Source organism: Microtus oregoni, unplaced genomic scaffold, assembly GCF_018167655.1.
Source record: "Microtus oregoni isolate MIOR12 unplaced genomic scaffold, Mior012 000086F_ref0000336, whole genome shotgun sequence".
Classification (NCBI taxonomy): Eukaryota; Metazoa; Chordata; class Mammalia; order Rodentia; family Cricetidae; genus Microtus; species Microtus oregoni.
Window position 1 is genome coordinate 1,609,598 of NW_024544552.1, and position 21,534 is coordinate 1,631,131.

At 38.9% G+C, this 21,534-nt stretch overlaps 1 protein-coding gene across 1 annotated transcript; it reads left to right on the forward strand.

Moving 5' to 3' along the window:
* Window positions 1-12,162: 12,162 nt before the first annotated feature.
* LOC121442093 (pyrin and HIN domain-containing protein 1-like) lies at window positions 12,163-20,375 on the forward strand. The gene is made up of 5 exons (XM_041643568.1): window positions 12,163-12,427; window positions 13,746-13,882; window positions 15,061-15,219; window positions 18,681-19,097; window positions 20,061-20,375. The coding sequence occupies exons 1-5, from the start codon at window positions 12,163-12,165 to the stop codon at window positions 20,292-20,294; spliced, it is 1,212 nt and encodes a 403-aa protein (XP_041499502.1). The 3' UTR covers window positions 20,295-20,375.
* Window positions 20,376-21,534: the final 1,159 nt, after the last annotated feature.

Genomic DNA, 21,534 nt, shown 5'->3' on the forward strand with positions numbered 1-21,534 from the left:
TAGAGTAGAATATTTGCTATTAAGAAAGGATGCATTTAGGTTGGTTTCTGATCTCACCAGTATTCTTTCTTGTCTCAGCCCCGAGTGGGGAAGCTGGGATAGACAGGCAGAGATGGACACAAGAGCATGTCCATCCCTACTCTCTAGTTTCTTCTAATCCCTTTTTCTGTTGCTTGTAAGTTTAGCTCCACTGTTCTATACACATTCCAGGAGCTGCTTTGACACATGTTTATCCCCTGTTTTCAAATTCATCACTCCTATCTCTTCAGTAACCAATCAACCAATCAACACTGAGGTACCAGGCTAGCTGATCCTCACACTGTTCCTCACTGAAACACCCTTCTGAGAAGAGCAGACAAGATTCTACTCTTTTATCATAGCATTTACCTTATTGTATTTAATTCAGGGTTAGCTTTATTCCTGTTAAACAGTAAGAGCAAATGAAAAGTGGCCTGCCCCAGGTGAGAAGACACAGGTAGATGAGCCACGTCACACCTACAGCGACCAACTCCTGTCATAACCCCACCTTTTTATTCCTTTGTATTTCACCTTTTACTGTGTTCTGATATGATACGTGTGGTTATCTGTAACCTGCAGCTTTGAAGCCATTCACTGGGGTGGTGAGCAAGAAAGCTTGTACAACTCCGCAGAAGGGGGCGTCAGAGTAAAAACTAAACCACTGTTATCTAATGTGACTTCTAACTCAAAACCTGAGACGCACTCTTACCCAGCCTGTCCTCACCATCAGTAGTATAACAGGGGATGCACTCTGAGGACAGAGGGCCTACAGAAAATGACATTTCAATTTAATTTTCCCATGGATGTGATTGGTGATGTTAGTTGAAGATTCTACATTCTTTCTAACAATCTCTAATAAAAGGTCAAAGAAAAATTTCTGCTGTTGCTGTAGATTTATGGTACAAGAGAACATACATCTAGAAACAATTTGTCTATTAGTTTGATTAGAATGAGAAAGTTTTAGTAAACTATAACCATAATATCCTAGAAATATTCTTTATAAGAACAAAACAAACAGATAAAAACTAGAAGTTGTACATGATAGAGCTTTCTGAAGTCAGTGCGTAACACACACAGACCTCATTCTTTAGCCCTAGACATGAAAGTGTCCTCTGAACTTTAATTGATAACAGGACAGTGTGTGTGTGTGTGTGTGTGTGTGTGTGTGTGTGCGCGTGCGCGCGTGTGCGTGTGTGTTTAGTTCATGAAACTAGAAAGCGGAACATGAGAGAGGAGGAAGAGATCTCAAGGAAGGGGAGACCTAGAGATGTACACATGTTAAGAAAGCGGAAGTGAGAAGTTTGAGGGATAAAGGGAGTCAGCCAGAGAAATTCAGGAAGAGGGAGAAGGTAGTCGGGAAAGGACCAGGTGAAAGAGAGCAGTGTAATGACATAAACATGTGAAAATGCCAAATGATGCCCATGGCTGTGAAATGACATGAGAACACAATTCTAATAAATAAGTGCAGACTGAGGTTTGTATTCCTAGGGTAGCTGGAGCATAGATGGTATGAGCATCTGAGGATGTGCTGCCATCCAGAGAAAAATGGAGAATAAAGATTCTCTACAAAAAGATAGAAAGGAAAAAGATATATTGTTCTCTGTGGCTAGACTATCCAGAAATAAGGTATTTAAGTACTTTTTCATTCATAAAAGGAAGAATTAAAGTAAAAATTCAAGTGATACTGTAAAAAAGAAGTAATTTGAGTTAATGACCGAGTTTTTAACCTTATCAGAAACCAGCACGACCACTCTGAGGCTCCAGCAAACACTTCCAGCTATTCCCTCATCAAAAGTAACACCTTCCTGTTCCCACTCAGATGCCTTCTTAATATAATTACAATAATCATAATCTTGAACAAAAGTCTTATCATCCATTGGCTAATTAATATGATGATTAATCAGATATATATATTTTAATACCCAGGTCACAATTTGCAAAGTATGGTTATCTTAATGTATGATAACCATATATCAGGACTCTCTAGGTGACCAATGTGCAATTATTTTTAACAATTACAGTAACATTATTTGAAATAAGCAGCACTCGACATATCTAAGTACTTGTGCTCCTAATATAATTATAAACATGCATAATCCTTGATGAAATTTTAGTTTGGATGACAGCAGTGTGATGAAGCTATTTCCTAAGTTTTGTATTTTATCAGACTTGAACCACAAGGGACCATCAATATATAAAAATAAACCAGAAATGACAGACATCACAATTATTTGCAAGTGCTTTTGAGTTTTTGAGTAACTTACCTATTCCTTTTGCTTTCCTTTATCTTTTTTGTTTTTTTTTATTTTGTTTTGCTTTGCTTTGCTTTTTGTTTTTTGAGACAGCGTGTCTCTGTGCAGCCTTGGAGCCTGTCCTGACCCTCACTGTGTAGACCAGGCTGGCCTCAAACTCACAGAGATCCACCTGCCTCTGCCTCCCAAATGCTGGGATTAAGGCATGTGCCACCACCACCTAACTCACCTGTTACTGCTGGAGCAGAATTAAGAATCTCAAATTTTTAACCTCTTAGAAGTTTAGAAAAGCATATTTAAAATTCCTAAATAGATTTATCACCTTATATACAAATGTTTCCTGTGTATGCGGTAGTCTTATTTAACCATAATTAACAACATGACATGACAATTTAAAAGAGTTGAGTCTAGTCAGATGTGTGAGTGAGTCTTGACTGGGTTTTGTGAATGCTACTCAGGAACTCTACCAATTGATCTACATCCCTATTCCATGGCATTCTGACTGTACAGTCCATTCTTTCAGGGCACCTTTAACTTACCCTTCTGCCATTCCCAGGCTCTTCCAGTGCCTCTAGAATCTTCCCGTTGTCTCCAGGGTCCTCAAGTGCTTCCAGTAACACCATACAGAGTGATGATTTACTGGATGATATATATTCTTTTATTTACGTACATCACCAATTTTTATTAAATATATATTTTGAGATCATGCCCTAAGTTCATTTTAATACTCATGTACTAAAATCTACGATTCATTGAGCACCTAGCCAACTCTGTTTTATCTAGAATACAATTAGTCATTCATTTATCTTTGTTTTATTTTGGCTGTCATTTCTATTTTTTCCTACATGCATAAAGAAAGTGTTATGTTAGGGTAAAAGGAATGTAAAAACACATGGCATGGTGGAATCAACCACCAGTTATTATTATTTATTTTGAATTGAGCTAATAACACCATTTTTTATAATGTGGAAAAATAGCCACATACAAAAAAAAATCTAAAAACAAGCTGTAACTATCTGAAATCATTCTCAAATGTCACACTGCAGTATCTATTCCTTTTTAATTTTGCCTTTTGTTGCACATAATGCGGAACAGCATTTTCCTTTAAGATTTAATCACATGACACGTATCTTTCTTTTCCAGATGCTTTAAAAGTTACATAACGTACCTTGAAGTGTCATTCAATCAACTAATAATCCATTTAAAATTTTTAAATCTTATACGTTCAAGGCCAGCTCTTATTTTTTAATTTATTTTTATTGTATTGGTGTTTTGCCTATATGCATGTCAGTGTGAGGGTGTTGGATCCTGGAGTTACAGTTGTGAGCTTCCATGTGGGTACTGGGAATTGAACCCAGGACCCTGGAAGAACAGTCAGTGCTCTTAACTTCTGAGCCATCTCTCCATCTCCTAAATTATTTTATTATCTTCAAAACTTTATGATTACTTCATTTATTTTGAAGATAATATAATGTGATCTGTCTTTAGTTTTTTTTTGGTCTGTACTATACCAGCAGTGAATAGAAAGAATATTTGCTCCTAACAGCATCCTTCATTTCTCAAATAAATTGCATCTCCCTAGTTCTCTGAACCATCATTCAAACATTCCCCACACAGGCATGCTTTCTGTACTTTTCTCCCACCCTCCAGCCCAATGAGAACCTCCCACTTAACCCTTGTCTTAAGTACTGAAGCCCTTTCCTCTGTCCTGTGGCTCAGTGACAACATACCCTGCCCTGCCAGCTGTCTTCAAGTTGTGTAGGAGTGAATAGTTACTTCCATAGTTCAAAGCAAAGGAAGAAAGCTGATTCCCTGGGTAAAATCCAAGGTGAGGCAAGAATGAGAAAAAAGACATGAATGAGTCATGCTAACAGTCAATACAGATAAAGACAGATGTTTGTGGACAATTATTTCACAACTTACACAACTTCATTATTTTTTTCTTCAGGGTCATCTGGGCTCATACAAGACACCTCAATTCTGATTCAGTTATGGGAGCTTCGCAAAAGTCCTTCTTCCAAAAATCTGGACACGACAGAAAGGATGTTCATAAAGATTAAGTACAGAAAAAGTCATATAAATACTTAGAAAAACAAGGCACATAAGTCAGCTCTTAATGTTAAGAAACGCCATCCTTTCCTTATTCTTTTATATTGTTTTGTGGATTCTATATGACTACCGTGTTTACATCACTTCCACCTAACACTTTCCTGCCTCCAACTCTTCAGGTATCACAACCTCCCCCGTCAACTTTCTGTTGACTTCATGACATCTTTTTCTTTATTATTCTTTAAAATACTCTAAAGTTACCTGACGTTACTTTTAATTGCAAATACTTTATATTACCTTTAAGTAATCCCCAAACAAAAATTTGGTCACTTGAGCATCATCCCAAATACAGCCTATCATTCCTCCTGACAACATGTTGCTTTCCATCTATGCTGTTGCTTGGCTTTGACTAAGGTTTTCTTGCTATTTGTAATTTACGTGGGCTTATGTTTCAATTAATTAAGATGCCAACAACTTGAGAAATGCCTTACCCAGCCCCCAAACATTATTGACATGTATACAGCTAGAAAGCATCATCAAATTGTTTCTCAACCTCCAAGACTACAAGAATCAATATCTTTTATTTTAAACCATTATGTCTATAAATTTAGAGTATGAAAACACAAAGTAGACAAAGATACTATGTCTTGTCCATGATAGATATGTTCAGAGACCAGTAAGTACACTAAATATGGATTTTCATCTACTCACATATTCCCTGCATAGTATGCCATGAAGATGGAATAACAGTGCCAAATCTACCTGTATGTAGTAGTAAAGACCTAGTTTGTATCACCCTAATGTCTACGTGAAGATACAATCTCCTCTCCAACTCCAACCTATGCTTTATCATTATTCTGCTCAAAGTAGTAGGAAAGGCCAGCAGAATTACTGTACTTTTTTATTGTTCACACACTTGAATAACCAGTATAATAGTGGCACAAATGTTATAGGGATGATCAATGGCTTTCTGGAAGTATCTGAGTTCTGGAACACAGGAAAGTATCCATGTCTGCTACAGTACACCTGTTCAAAGCCCTGTCTATGGCTGGAGAGGTGATAGGCCCTGGAAGGGCAGGGCCTACTGCTGTTAATTTTGCTGTTGTTGTTGTAGACAGCCTGTTGTCAAACCGCCTTCTTAATATTTGTGTTTTTATTCCTCAATGTATATTGCTGCTACCATGGAAATCAGGGTTCTCTTTAGAGTTTTTGTTTGTTTGTTTGTTTTGTTTTTGTTTTTGTTTTTCGAGACAGGGTTTCTCTGTGGCTTTGGAGCCTATCCTGGAACTAGCTCTGTAGATCAGTCTGGTCTCGATCTCACAGAGATCCGCCTGCCTCTGCCTCCCGAGTGCTGGGATTAAAGGCGTGCGCCACCATCGCCCGGCCTCCTCTTTAGAGTTCTTAATCATGTTAATGAAAGATTTTTGAAATGAACACTGAAGGTAGTTCAAGGACAAGTCTCTTATAATTTTAAAGAAAAATAATGAGGCATACAAGGTGTAATCTCAGTAAATGCCTACAGTGGCAAGATTAAGAGGGAGAGCAGGCCTTTCTGTGTTGAGGTCCATGTAAGCATGGTTGGTAGTGGAGGCCAGCGAGCAGCAACATGGCAGTAGGGGAGGCCGGCTTCAGAGAAAACGAGGACTCCCATATTTTCAAGTAAACCTGGTTAGGTATTGGGACAGTATCGGAAAGAAAAAGACAGAAAGCAAAAAAAGGGAAATGTGTGATTTTTAATGTTGAACTTGGAGCAGTGAGTCAGCTCAGTAGTGTTATGTGGGACAAGCTCTGTAAGTGGGTTCGTGAGTGGAGGGACGTCTAGGAAGTGCAAGTTTGTTATTTCATATTAGGAGATAATTGTTCCTGCCATCTCTTTAGCTTCTCTTCAACTCGGCCTGAAGACCATTCTCCCAGCTGAAGATTGTAGACCCAGATGAATTTTAAGAATGGCAGCAATAGTATGTAGTGCTCTAAACTTCGGAACTAATTAGACTATTAGTCTCCACCAAGGACCAGAGGTGGAAATCAGATTCTTTTGACCAGAAGGAAGTCGTTTTCCCATAGTGATTACCTTTATCGCTGGAAAGGGCCGACTTCATTACAGGCAAGAGGAAAGCTGATGCCACAGTGCTTTTTCTTGTTTGGAGGTTCAGGTGGTATATTCATAGCAACATTATAGTCTGGGACGTTCAAGGCTTGGGAATTAACAAAGGAGAGACTGTTGCATGGTGCACTAAAGCCAAAAGTGATTGTACCTCAGGTTTTCTTTCAAACACATTCAAGTGCAGCTGACAAACTGACACGGGCAAGTTCTTCTCCTGTGCAGCCTCATCCTGAGCAGGAAAGAAAGAAGTGGCCTGGTGAGTCAGCTTTTCCTTTTGGACCTATAAGATTTGTAAGGAAAAAAAAACAACAACAAAAACAACAGTGAAGAGTAATGGTCTCTGGTTTTTCATGGTAACTAAAGGGGATACAGGAAGAAACTGCTGAGTTTCAGAATCTGAGGAAATCGAAAGCTATGAACGCTGCTGGGTGGAGGTTCGTGGTTTCTTCTTTTCTACCTACAAAACAACACGCTTGACTCACTCAGGAAGGCTCAGACCATGAAATAGTCTAACCTTGAATTTCTGTAGATTGCATTCTACAGTGCTCAAGAGATGTATTAGCTTAGCTTTTCAAATGCACATGCACTCACACACACACACACACACACACACACACACACACACACACCAACTGCTCCTCCAACACACTCTACAGAGAGGGAGAGAAAGAATAGGTGAGGAGAAACCTTGCATCCTACCCTGTAGAAGAGCTCAGAATCCTGACACCTCTGAAGAAACTTCCGGGAACGTGAGTTCTACCTGCTTTCTGGAGACATTCATTACTTCTGTGAAAATCACAAGAACAGAGGGGAAAATCTTGCTGGTTCTTCTGGGGGAGGGGAGGTAGCTCCAGTCAGCAATGAACCTAGGGTAGCTGGGTTTGGAGGGTTTGCTCAGGAAGATGGCAGATGTATTTATTCCTCCACTACAGAGGAATGAGCCAAGAAAAATTCATTTTGCATATTTCAGATCATTTAATAAACTTCCTAAGTGTAAGCCTGAGCAAGTGGCAAGAGGGAGGTGTTAGTTACCTTGGATCAGGAGTCCATGGTTAGCTGCTGACAGTGGTGACTGACTGGGGCAAAGTCAAGATAGTGACAAGAAAAATTACCATGAGTGAAAAACACATCGGGACATGGAATGGAATTTTCTAGTATCTCAGCCCTATATGGCGTGACAACCAACAGGCATGTGCAGTGGAAAGATGGTCAGATTCATGATATGTAAACACAGACTGTTTTAACAATCTCATAAGCACATTCTAGATTCTCTTCTGTACGATAAAGATGGTATTTCAGTCGCTGTTAGTTTGTGTCAACTTGAGATACTTGGTTTGGCTGTTTTGTTTTTCTTTTCACTTTCTGATGGTAGGATGTAAGGGGGTGACTTACAGAATATTTTTGAAGAATCTATATACCATGGCAGAGTACTTCATGTGTACTTGAATAGAAGCTCTTAAATGTTGATTTCAAAATTATAAGAATATTGGGCGTCCTGCTAAGTTTGTCAATTATGTTGCTAAGCTTTCTAAATCACTGCACAAAGCTTTCCTTTTTTTTTTTTTTTACATTTCGCAGTTGAGAAATATATTGCTAAATGCACCATGAAATTCTGGTCTATTGTATTAATATTAGATAAATCACTTATTTCTACTCCACCTATCTAAGCCGCTGTCCTATCAAAAGGCCAAGGCAGTCTCTTTATTTAGCCAATGGCTTTCGTCTCTGAGATGGACGTGGTTAGACTCATCCCTGTAAGCCACAGTCACGTGGTGATATACAGATTATTAGAAATGGGTTAATTAAGATGTGAGAATTAGCCAAGAAGAGGCTAAATATAATGGGCCAGGCAGTGTTTAAATGAATACAGTTTCCATGTAATTATTTTGGGGATTAGCCAGGCAGCTGGGAAGTGGGCAGGATGCGGCTCACTTTGCAGCATAAATGGCCCCCTAATTTTAGGTGTCTCTCCCCATGTTCCTTTGCACAATTCCTTCTCCCCTCCCCTTTCTCCACTCCATCCATCCATCCACCCATAATTATCTAATCTATTGCCCTTTCCTAAGGAGAGCTATCTCTTCACTGTAGTCCAGTTTCTCAACCTGTGGGTTAGGACCCCTGTAGGGGTTTAAAAGACCCTTTCACAGATATCCTGCATACCAGATATTTACATTATAATTCATAACGGTAGCAAGTTTACAGTTATGAGGCAGCACAACTTTAAGGTTGTGGGTCACCACATGAGGAACTGTATTAAAGGGTCACAGCATTAGGAAGATTGAGAACCACAGCTCTAGTCCTTTATAACTATCCTTTGTCATTCTACAGATTGTAGCTTAATTGTCATTGACTTAACAATAGCTACATATCTTAAATAAAAGTTAACAAAAGCTTTTACTTAACTGACTATGGCATTTATATTCAGGATGATAGTCAATACCTTCTTTGTTTTTCTTTTCCTTGCTCTTGCTATAGTTATTTAATTTCTGACATGTCTGTATTCTCTGCCTTACCTTTTCTTTAGAAGTTATGCTTTACAGATTAAGATAAAACCATTAGTGAACCATTACATCCTTTGCCTCAGCCCCCCACCCCGCCACCAGCCATATATCCTTCCTGTTTCTCCTCCCTTTGATCAGAGTTTCGCTTGTGAGGCAGAGGCAAGACCAGCAAATCCTGTGATTCTGTTCAGTTTTTACCCTGAGGTACTCTCAACTTCACATATTGCTTTCTCGCAATTAATTCTATTATCTTTTTCTATGTTTCTGGCTTTTGAAACTACTAAGGTTTATAGTATCAGACAATATACTTTGAGAATGTCTTATTTTTCATTTTTTCTAGGTTAAGATACTAGCATCAGTTTTTTTCTTTCTTGTTTTTAATTCATGGCAAGTTGAAAGCATCAACTTATGCCAGTAGAACTGTATTTTCTGTATTTTTTGGATGTATTTTCCCATTCAGTGTATGATATCTACAGACGGATATTAATGCCTGCTTCCTAAATACTATATTACTGGAAACTTCATTGAGATTGGGATCAGTACCACCAAATCAAGGCAGTAGTTCAACAACAAAGCATTATGGTTCACATGTAAGTGGATTGCACACAAAGTATACAAAGTACTCATTCCTCGTGTATCACATATCATTATCTTTTGGAGACTATGTGTTTTTTCACAAATCATTAAACAAATTAAAACTTCATACTTCTTTGGTTTTTTGGTGTTGTTGTTTTGTTTGTTTTTTGAGATGGTGTTTCTCTGTGTAGCTTTGACTGTCCTGGAACTTACTCTGTAGAGGTGACTGGCCTTGAACTCACAGAGATCCACCTGCCTCAGCCTCCCGAGTGCTGGAATTAAAGGCGTGTGCCATCACCACCCAGCTTAAAACTTAACACTTCTAAAACCTTTTTGTTTATGACCTAATGGAACAGTGTATATAAAGTCCATACACTATTGCTTAAGGCAAATTGCTGTTGATAGTGAATTCTAATCTCGTCCTTGAATCTTTACAGGTGATCTAGCTGTGATGGCTAGTTTCAAGTCAGCTTGACAGAAATTAAAGTCGTTTTTGTAAAACAGGACCTTAACTGAGAAAATGTCCCTACCGGACTGGCCCTTGGGTATGACTGTAGAGTATTTTCTTAATTGGTGATTGATGTGGAGGGACCAATTCACTCTCAACAGTGCCATCTTTGGGGTGGTAGTCCTGGGTGCTATAACAAAGCAGGCTGAACAAGCTATGAAGAATAAGCCAGTAAGCAGCACTCTTCTATGAGCTAAGGAGGAAAGAGCTTACTTTAGCTTAACTTCCACACCACCCTCTATCATTAAGTGAAATTAAGGCAGGATTTTAAGGTAAGAATCTGGAGGCTATAACCCCTTCCTCACGGGATTGTTTTTGGTCATTGTTAGATCACAGCAATAGAATCCCTAAAACAGTAGTCTTCAGGTCTGAGGGTTTACAGAGTGCTCACTTTCTCTGATATCTTTAATCATCTTAACTGTCATGTCACTAGATGGATTTTCCTTCACTGTATTGGCCTTTTCAACTAGATGGTGCTTAACTCTTCTCAAAAGGAATGCAGTGAATAGACCTGGAAATGTAACATTCCCATTATACAAAAGATATACAAAACATAATTCTTAACACAAATGACCCATAATTAAACCCATAATTAAACATATTTCCTAACCCAAATAATTCCTAACCAAATGATTTAAGCTAACTTGGATCCATTCATATACTGAGTCACCAAGGAAATATACAAATGGCTAATCAGGTCCAAACTCAGGAGACTGTTTTTTTCAGGCATTTTGGAAGTTACCAGAAGAGAAGTCTCTCTTTTCTTTTTTCTTCTTAAAAGTTACCGGGGGGAGGCAGACAGGAAGAGATGTGAGAATGACAATGAACTCTAATTATCTACATCCCAAAGCAGGAAAAGTGACAGAAGATCATAACCCTACAGCATCCCATACTAGGTATAAAGAAACGAATACAAAGACAATCATTCAAGGCCTCCCAAGGTATTTTAAGGAACTTTTTTGTTGTTGTTATTTAATAATTTGAAAATTTTAATAATTTGGAAGATTTAAACTGAACATAATCATGGCTTATAAGCAGAAAACAGACTCAATGAACAAATAAATCTGACACTTGATATCAAAACATAAGAGAAGAGAAACAAACAACCATTGACATAATCTTATCCAATAAATTCTGTGACCTGACTCTAGAAAGTATGTATATGTTCAGCACAGTAACAGTCATATGGGCACAGAGGACCTTGAGACCAGCATTCAACACCATGGGAAGCAGAATGTCTGTGAGAGATGTTTAGAGCCAGGTGGGCAAGTGTCAGTGCCCCCAGCAAGGGCCATTGTGTTGTAGCCGATCAATATTCATGCATACAGTAAGAAGATGCAGCCCCTTTGTACATAAGGCACTTCAGCCAAGAGTGTGAGAAGAGTCAGGAACCCCCTGGCAGATAGCCAGAGATAGGCTACAACATCAGTAAATATTAGAAAGAAGATTTAGAATTTCAGCACTTGTGGTGGTGTAAATGAGAATAGTTCCCATAGGCTCATAGATTTAGAAGTCTGGTCACCAGGATTAGAAGGTGTGGCCTTGTTGGAAGAGATGTGGGGCCTTGTTGTGAAAAGTATGTCACTGGGGGAAGGCTTTGAGGTTTCAAAAGACCAAACAAGCCAGGTACAGTGGCTGTGTTTTCCTGATGTCTGTGGATCAAGATGTAGAACTTTCAGCTGTTTCTCTAGCACTATGCCTCCCTGAATGCTACCATGCTCCTCACCATGATGATGGATGAACCTCTGAAACTTTAAGCAAGCCCCAATTAAATGGATTCCTTTATAAGAGTTGCCATGATCATAGTGTCTCTTCACAACAACAGAAACCCTAAGACAACACTCATAACCCATACTCTAAATGCTGTGGCAATTTTTTATTTCCACTTTCATCCATCAAAAAACATGGCAGACCTGGGTCAGAAACTGTTGTTAACAGGGAAGAATTTTCTAGACTTATTTTTATCAGATTAGGTCTACACTCATTTTGCAAAGTGGCACATCCGGACATTAACTATATTTCTCATCAATGCAACAATGGCCACTGGCACTGGTCATTCCCTCATACAGGAGTATCTTGGTTTTGAAACTGTCTGTGAATGTATGTAATTCTATATACTCTTCTTCTCATTTAGGTTCACCCGCAGTTTGAGAAATGGTGAATGACTACAAGAAAATTGTTCTTTTGTCAGGACTAAAGGGTATCAGTGACCATAATTTTAAAATAGTTAAGTCCTTGTTGAGCAAAGAACTAAAACTAAATAGAAAAGCACAATATGGTTATGACAGAATTAAGATCGCTGACTTGATGGAGGACAAGTTTCCAAAAGATGCTGGAATAGACACACTGATAGAACTGTATAAAGAGATTCCAGAACTTGAAGACCTTGCTGATGAACTCAAAAGAGAGAAGGCAAAAGGTAATATGGGAGCACCCTGGATGCCCATCTTTTCTTCAACTTCTCCAACAGCATGCTAGCTCTGTGTAGTGATCATAACTGACATGGCCTTTCACAGTGTGTGACTCGGGGTCTATAGAATGACAACATTTCACATGACAAGCATATTAATAACTTATAAAACTTCCTTCTGAAAAAGAATTCTGTTTGGGGGTGGAATATCTTTGAGGTCATTAGGGCAAATAAAAATGCAGAAATTGTTGAAAGAGACAAGACCTTCTTCTACTGTGTAAAGATGAGAAAACTATAAAATAAAGATAGGAATATTTTTAAAAAATATTTAAATCAATTAGTACTGATGCTCCACTAAGATACTCAACATTATCTATTCAAAAAAGAAAATAAACAAAACAAACAAATAAAAACATACTCAATAATTAAGTGAATGTCTACCTCCCAGAGATAGGAAGTAATTCTATTTTATAAAGTCATCAGGCTTAAAAGAAAAAAAGAAAGAAAAAGAAATGACTAATTTTTGCATAGAGACTCCCATTTATGATCCTAGTGTTCAGGAGACTGAAACAGGAAGATAGTGAGTTTAAGACCAGTCTGGTCTGTGTAGCTAGACTCTGTATCAAAACAACACACAAACAAACAATTAACAAATTAATAGATAAAACCAAACAGAAACAAAATTTAGGAAGTCAAAGCAAATATAAACATTTTGTCATGCCGCAAATCAGATCATTTATTTCAATGGTTCTCTAAACCAGAGTGATCGCCTACAGAAGATGGTTTGTCAGTGATTATCATTACACAAGCATTTAGAGGCCAGAGGTCAACACTGTGTCTTGAACTATCGCTCTCTCTCCTGTTATTAAGGAAGGGTCTCTTACTGAACATGAGGCTCTCATTTTCAGCTAAATGGCAAACTAGAATATGTCTACATCAGTCTGCCCAGCCTGGGATTCTAAGTTGCTACCAGACAGCTGAATTCGGGTCTCCATGCTTGCAGGGCAAGGGCTTTCCCAATGAACCATCTCCCCTGACCTAAACTTTAAATTAGTAAAAACTGGACTGTAGGATAAGAGGGTGGGGGTAGGACGTGACTGAAGGATTTAGGAGTCCCCAGGATGGAAAGACTGTGTCCATCACACCTAGAAAGAACCGTACCTGAGATAGTCCTGTGGGGGCCACCTTGGGGCCCCTTCAAGCTTCCAAAGCAGAGGTAGACAAGCATAGTGAGCTAAGCAGGAGCTGAGAGCAAACAGTACTGCATGAACGCCAGCTGTCTCAGACCAGCATCTCTGAGTTTACTGCGTTTTCTCTCCTGCTTCAGCTAAAAGGAAACAGTCAGAGAAAAGCATAACTGAGGCAAAAAGACACAGGCGAGATGAACCTAGTACTTCTCAACCTATGCCCACCATACATAAAGATTCAAAACCAGGATCAGGCAGGAGTACACGGAACTCACAGGTATGTTGGCTACGTTTCCAAAGGAAAATCTGCCAAGGTTTCTCCCCTTTTTACCATTGTGTGGATATTTTATTTGTCTATTTCATCATAGGATCTAGTAAAAATGGAGGTTTTGAGTAACCAGTTTGAGGCTTACTGGTCAGGACTACTGCATTCTTTAACTCATATCATGCAATTCTCTGTGATGGGAATAAAAAGTCATTTTTCAGGCAAGCGAGATGGCCCAGCAGGTAAAGGTGCTTACTGTCTTACTGATGACTTGTGTTAAATTCCCAGACCCCACATGTTAGAGCAAGAGAACTAACCCCAATGAAACGTTTTCTGACCTCCGCATGGCCTCAGTGGTACATCCACCCAAGCAGGCACAGTAAAGAAATATAAAGCAGGTTAAATCATTGTTCTTCTTTCAACCATTACCAAAATAGTAGTCAGTCAAAGGACATAGCATTTCAAAGCCACTGAAATAATGTCAAACCTCAACTCAGGCTTTCTAAGTGTAGTCCTGCTCTTCTGACACCAAAGAGATGCACAGAAAAGTGATGTAAATGAAATGTTTGTTTCTGTATTGAGGCAATTCAACCTGATTCGCTGTCCAGAAGATGTTGTTCTCAAGGATGATATGTTGATTCTTTTGGTGTTAAAGTTACTGTGCTTCATTTAACATTGAAATCCATGACTGTGGATTCAGAATAAAGATCAATAGGAAAGGAGAGAACAGCTTAGCATGCACAAGACTCAGGGTGTGGTTTCCAACAGAAAAAGGGAAAGAGAAAATAAATGGTTATCAAGAGAAAAAGAAGTTGATCACTGAGAGAAGGGGAAACAAACCCACAAAATATGAAGGCGACAGATCCGTCATATGATTAAACACTCACCATATTATCAAATGCTTATGTCTAAGCCTCAGTTAAAATAAATCGTTTTTCTTGAGAGGGTATACCATTTGAAATGATTTTGATCTCAACAGAATAAATCAGTAGTTTAATATAACTAGAGTTGCTAGAGGTCAGTTAAAAGACTTAATATGGATTCTTCCACAAATACTGAACAGTTGCAAATGCCTCAGGGGCCTCCCAAACCATCTCACATGTCTGACAGACTCCTTAGGTGTCTGCAGCAATAGCCTCTAGCAGCCTCCTGAGCCCTCTGGTGACATCCATTCCTCCCATATTGTCCAGGCTCCCCGGCTAGCTCCAGCAACTGCTTCGAAGAGGGACCAAGCCACTCAAGTGTCTCCAGAAACATCATCTTGCAGTGTCCAAACTTTCCAAGTGCCTCTAACCTCAGCATCCAGCAGTACCCAGGCCCCTGGAGTGTCTCTAGCAATACCAGCCAAGGTAATTTTCTGTTTTCACAATGTAACGATGGAGCTTGCTACAACTTTCAACTAGATCATTCATCCCTATTCTAACCCTCTTTCTGTTGCTGTGGTGAAACATTCCGAACAAAAGGAACTTGAGAAGGAAAGGGAGTATTTTGGCTTAAGCTTCCACCATTAAGGGAAGCCAAGTCAGGAATTCAAGGTAGGAAACTGAAGGAAGGAATTAAGAAGAGACCATGAAAGAACACTGCTTACTAACTTGTTCTTCCTGACTTACTAGGCTTGTTTTCTCATATAATATAGGAACATCTGCCTGAAGTGGCACCACTCACAAGGCACCTTCCCCAATCAATCATTAATAATTCCAACAACAACAAAAAATTTGTCCTACAGACAGGCTCTAGAGCCAATCTAATGTAGAAAATTTCTCATTTCCCTCTTTCTGGTAATTCCACTTTGTGTCAAGTCAACAAAAACTAACAAGTAAAATCAGCAGTGAACAGGGAAAAAAACCTGTCTCATACAGGTGTAAAGCAAAGACTGCCACCATAGGATGTCCTCCACTCTCCTCGGCTCACACACATGCAAACATTCTTACATTCATACACATGGGAAGAAAACAGTTTTTAAAATATTTAAAATAATATTTAATATATGTTGAACTGACAATCAAGCACCAAATATCGATGTAAATGATTTTAATATCTGAAACAATCCATGAATAGTTTATAAAGATAATCCCTTGTGGGTATGATTTTTAGACTGTTTCTAGTCTTTTCTGGACCTGCAGATAATACTGAAGACACCTGTAACTAAACTTCCTTCATTTCTAAAGGAAGTGTATGATAGTTGCTCCTTAAGTCCTGTGCACTTTTCCTCAGCTGTTGTGGGAGCTCCTTCTGTTCCTTCAGCCAATAGCTGCTGAGATACCAGCCCATTGGGGCACTTCATCCAGCTGCCAAAGCCAAGACTATAGTCCTACTGATATTTTTTGGTAAATTAAAGACTTATGTGGTCACAAAAGAGACATATACAGTAAAAGAAAGATTCAAAGTTGAAGAAAACATCTAAATGTTTTACAGTGTGCTAAAAATATATGCAGGCTAAAGGTTAAAAATCTTAAAAGTAAAAAAGAAAAAAAGGGAGTTGTTGAATGTGGTGGTATACACCTTCAATCCCAACACTTGGGAGGCAGAGGTAGATTGACCTCTGTGACTTCAAGGTGTGGAAGGATACACCTTTAATCCCAATGCCTGGGAGGCAGAGACAGACAGATCTCTGTGAGTTCAAGGTGTGGTAGCATACACCTTTAATCCTAGCATTGAGGAGGCAGAGAAGGTCGGATCTCTGTGAGTTCAAAGACAGCCTGGTCTACAGAGTCATTCCAGGACAAAGATATACAAAGAACCTATCTCAAAAAGTAAAAATAAATGAAATAGAGATTAAAATAAAGCCACACAAAGATGGAAAATGCACAGAGAATCTTGATACTGTATGCTATTATGCTCTCTTTGAATTGTTTAAATGCTGAGAAAGGAGCAACAGCTGCTAAAAGATGTTTGTTTATAAATGCTGCTGAACTAATCCAAGATAGATATTTTGAAAATACCCTGACTTCAAAATTTGGATCTAAGGACATGATGCTTTGGAAAAGTCCTTCTTTTGTTTTCACAGAGAATGAGACCCTGTGAATTGCTTCTATCCCAATATGGTATGATAGACCACACCCTCCTGAAAGGTTGCTGTGAACACCCTCAAAAATTACTTCACTCAACTACTGACTGAGATGAACCTGGCACACAGGTTACACCATAAAAGACCTGATTAACAGTGCCCCCATACCACAGGAAGCAGTATGGAGAGAAAAAACTGTGCCCATATTCCCAAATATTGTTTATCAATGTTATTTTACATTCAAAGAGGGATATGATATAGATATCAATAATTTGCATTGGTATAAAGTTAAGGTCAATTTTGTTATATGTATATGTATTTCTGATCTTTATAAAGATATTGTGATTGTGTAGTTCATTTAAGAATGTAATGTGTATAGTTTGTTAATGGATAATCATCTATAATAGTCAAGCTTGTAGTCATGTTAGTTCGATTTTCTAGATGTGCATAGATATATTTCAGATAGGCATTCTTCATATCTTTCAAAGACTACAGAATATGGAATTTAAAGTTTTAATAACTTAGGGCTTTTCATGACAATCTACTTCAAGAGGAACACGGGCATCGAAGAGGCTCCTTCTGGAGTTTGATAGCCATTTGGGCAAGAAACTGCTTTTGCCTGGACTATTGCATAAACTGGACACAGAGAACCCACAGATAGAGGACTGCTGAATTTGCCTAAAGGTGAAATGATCTTTCGGGGCTCCTGATTCATGCAAGAGTCTGGGAGACATTCTGCAGGACACAGCAGATAGTGACTGAAGTGCCTTTGAAATTTCCTGCTTCATGGAAATGTCTGCTGGAAACTATGAGCGTGTAGGCTGAAGATGGATGCCCCAATGGTACAGAGGAACTTTGACTGACTGTCCAGGTAGCGAGATATCTCTGTGATTTCTAGAGTTTTATAAGTTGCTTACTTCTCATTTACTTAGGTAATATTATATCCTTCTGGAGTCTTTGATGGAGCTGAAGAATAGATAGATAGTTATAGTTGTTTTCCTTTGTTATGATAAAAGATAAAATAGATATAAATATTGTAACTGTAATTCTTACTTTGATAACTGTTTTGTTATATGTAATTTTGCTATGTTAATGTTAAAGCCTTCCTTTTTTTGTTTAAACAGAAAAAGGGGAAATGATGTGGGAGGGTCTTCTGTTTGTGTTGATTTCATTGGTTAATAAAGAAACTGCCTTGGCCCATTTGATAGGCCAGCCCATAGGTGGGTGGAGTAGACAGAATAGAATGCTGGGAAGAAGGGAAGTGAGCCAGACGCTATGCCTCTCCTCTCCAGGTCAGACACGATGGAGCCAGCCGCCAGGTCAGACATGCTGAATCTTTTCCGGTAAGCCACCACCTCGGGGTGCTATACAAATTTTTAGAAATGGGGTAAGCAAGATGTGAGAATTAGCCAATAAGAGGCTGAAACTAATGGGCCAGGCATTAGTTACAATTAGGCAAAAGAATACAGTTTCCGTGTAATTATTTCAGAGCATAAGCTAGCCAGGCAGCCAGGAGCTGGGCGGCAGGAACACAACCTGCTGTTCCTTCTACACTCAGCTGCTGCTATCATATTGTATAAGTTACTACTAAGGGTACCTTAGCATCATTTGCCAAGACTAGAGAGATGCGCATAAAATCCCCTTCTCTACTACATTTGATTAGTACAAGCTGCTATTATTACCTCTATCTCCATGAACTAAGTTATACCATGCCAGCTGTTGTTTAGATTTTTCTTTCATTCTACCCAATTAGCTGACTTAATTGTGCCTTTTTTTTTTTTTTGCTGTATACATTCTATACAGAAACCAAGACGGAAGACTGTACCTGAGCAACCTTCTGAGGAAAATGGTCACCACCGAGGTCCCAAAAAAGTGATGGTGTTAAAAGCAACAGAACCATTCACATATGACCTGAGAGGAGAGAAAAGGATGTTCCATGCCACAGTGGCTACTGAGACTGAATTCTTCAGAGTGAAGGTCTTTGATATTGTCCTGAGAAAGAAGTTCATCCCCAACAAGGTCATTACCATCTCAAATTACATTGGTCGCAATGGGTTCATAAATATATACAGTGCCACCAGTGTGTCAGAAGTAAATGATAACCAATCAATGAATATCCCAACTACCCTGAGACAAAGAGCCAACGCAACACCTAAAATCAATTATCTTTGCTCAAAAAGAAGAGGAATATTTGTGAATGGAGTGTTTATGGTAAATAAGGTAAGCCACCACATTATTCTGTAAAATGTCTCATGCAATCTCAGATTTTCAGTCTTACCTTGCAAGATGATAATGGTTAACTTACTGCATGCCAAAACTAAAGGCCTCCTTGATCAGTGTTGGGGATTAGGGTTTCCTGTCTTTAAGTGTGAAAAGCAGTCTCAATATACTTCTCACGGTACCATGAAGAAAACTGTTTTAGAAAGAGATTCACTAAGAGACTCTGACATTTTTCAAGTAATACCATCTATTTTTACTATGCATGGGCATTTACATTAACACTTGTATCATTAAGATTTTGTTTCATTGAGTTCCTCACCCCCAATTTATTGAGAATTTGATGGTGAAGGAGAATTGACCACCGAAGATAGAGTGTAGTGTATAACAACCAGAATACAAACCAAAGTATACTCTTCTGCCCAGAATGCACCAGTTTGAAAAAGCTGGGTTCTTTCTTTCTACCTGTTAGGAATAGTAACAGCAAAGGAATGTCTCAGCAGCAGAATTGTTGAAGTTGCCCGTGAGAGTGGTGTTAAGCAGGTCAAAGGCTAAAGCTTCTTTCTTCTGGGTCCTTTTCTTTATGCTTCCATCAGGGGTGGCCCAGATTTAAAACTGGGTCTTCTGACCTCAAGTGATCTGAATTTAGGATCAGCCTTGCCACCTCAAATGATCCAATCAAGAATAATCTCCTACTTATGTATCCAACTGTTTGAGTTTTTGTTGACTCCAGATATAGTCATGTTGAGAGCCAAGATAAGCCACCACAGTCAATATTAAACCTTAAAAAAGGTTTACATATCAGGATTGGCAATGCAAAATATCTGAAGCTGTTTTGCCCCCCAGGTCTAAACTGACAGCTCCATTTTTCCTGCCCGAGCCAAGATTCTGCTGACCCCCTTTACTTCTCATGACATGACAGTGTCTGGCCATTTCTCAGAAGATGAGTATTACTTTCTTTTGCAGAAAAATGAGACAAAGGACTACATTTGCTATGAAATCCAAGATAACACAGGGATGATGGAAGTGATGGTCTATGGACGACTGACCAGTGTTAACTGTAATCCAGGAAATAAACTTAGACTCATGTGCTTTGAATTAACAGATGAGGGTAAAGTGCACCTGAGATCTATGAGGCACAGTAACATGAAGGTATGTGCTCTAGGGGAACATCCTCCTTCCCAGGAATCATGTTTTTAATATTATAGTAAAACCACTGCAGGTATTGCATAGAAAATTTAACAAGTAAAAGAAAGAAAGTTTTCAGTTAATATATGCAAATGTCCCTTTCTGTCCTTTAAATTATGATCATTTTAATCATAGAAAATGATGGAAATTCAGAAAGATTCTCAAAATCCATTATGTTATTGGTAGGGCATGGGGAATCTCACTTTTAATTCCACCACTCAGGGGACTGAGGTAGATGGATGGATCTCTGTGAGTTGGAGGCTAGCCTGGTCCCCACAATGAGTTTTAAGCCAGCCCAGTTCCAAAACGACTAGCTATGTTAGCTAGCTAAGTTAATTAATAAAAATATTGAATTTATTAAAGCAGAGAGATTATCCAATAAGTATGTGACTTTTATTAAGAGATGTGTATCACATTCTGGCTCTGTGGTTTTTCAAATTGACTAATGACATGAAGAAACTAATGATCCTAATCTACACCATAGAAATCGTGTCCATTGCTGAGGTTCATCAGCAGAACTCACAGCACATGTATTCTTACAAGGACACCTGGAGCAAATTAGAGCACAAAGAAACCAGAATCCATGCTCTTGTCCCTCTGATGCACACATCCCAGCAGGATTCCTTGTATAGTAAAGCCAGTCTAAGATTGTAGTAGAAACAAATGAACTATAGGAGCTGACGTCCTGAGTCATACAGTCATGTTATTAGAGTCCCCAGTTCTCAGGACCATTGTCACCATCCTCAACCCTCCTCACAGCTGCGGCACCAGGCATGCATTTTGCACAGTCTTCCTGCCCTCCTTCCCAGTGAGATCACCCCATGCAACCCTTGTCATTAGGTGTTGCTCCTCCTTCTCTTCCGATGCCCCATGACACCACATGCTTTTCCACCTTCACTCATACTGGGTAGGAGGAAAGAGCTCACGTTGCAGTCTCAAGCAAAGATCAAAATCTGACTGCAGGGGCAGAAAAATTATTTAAAGAAGCTGGCAATGTGAGAAATAAGGGATAGCTCATAGAGACAAGATGGTGTGAGTAAAGGGGGAGAGTGTGGCCAGCTCCATCAAAACCAATCTGACATCATCACTTTCTTCTTCAAGGTCATCAAGGCTGAGAAATGAGAAGCAACCACTCTATCCTGCTTCAATTATGAAACTTCATGAATTTTTCACTGTGGAGACTTGAGGACCTCTGATGTTTATAGAGATAAGATCTAGTTCCAACTACAGATAAAGATCATATGTGTAACAG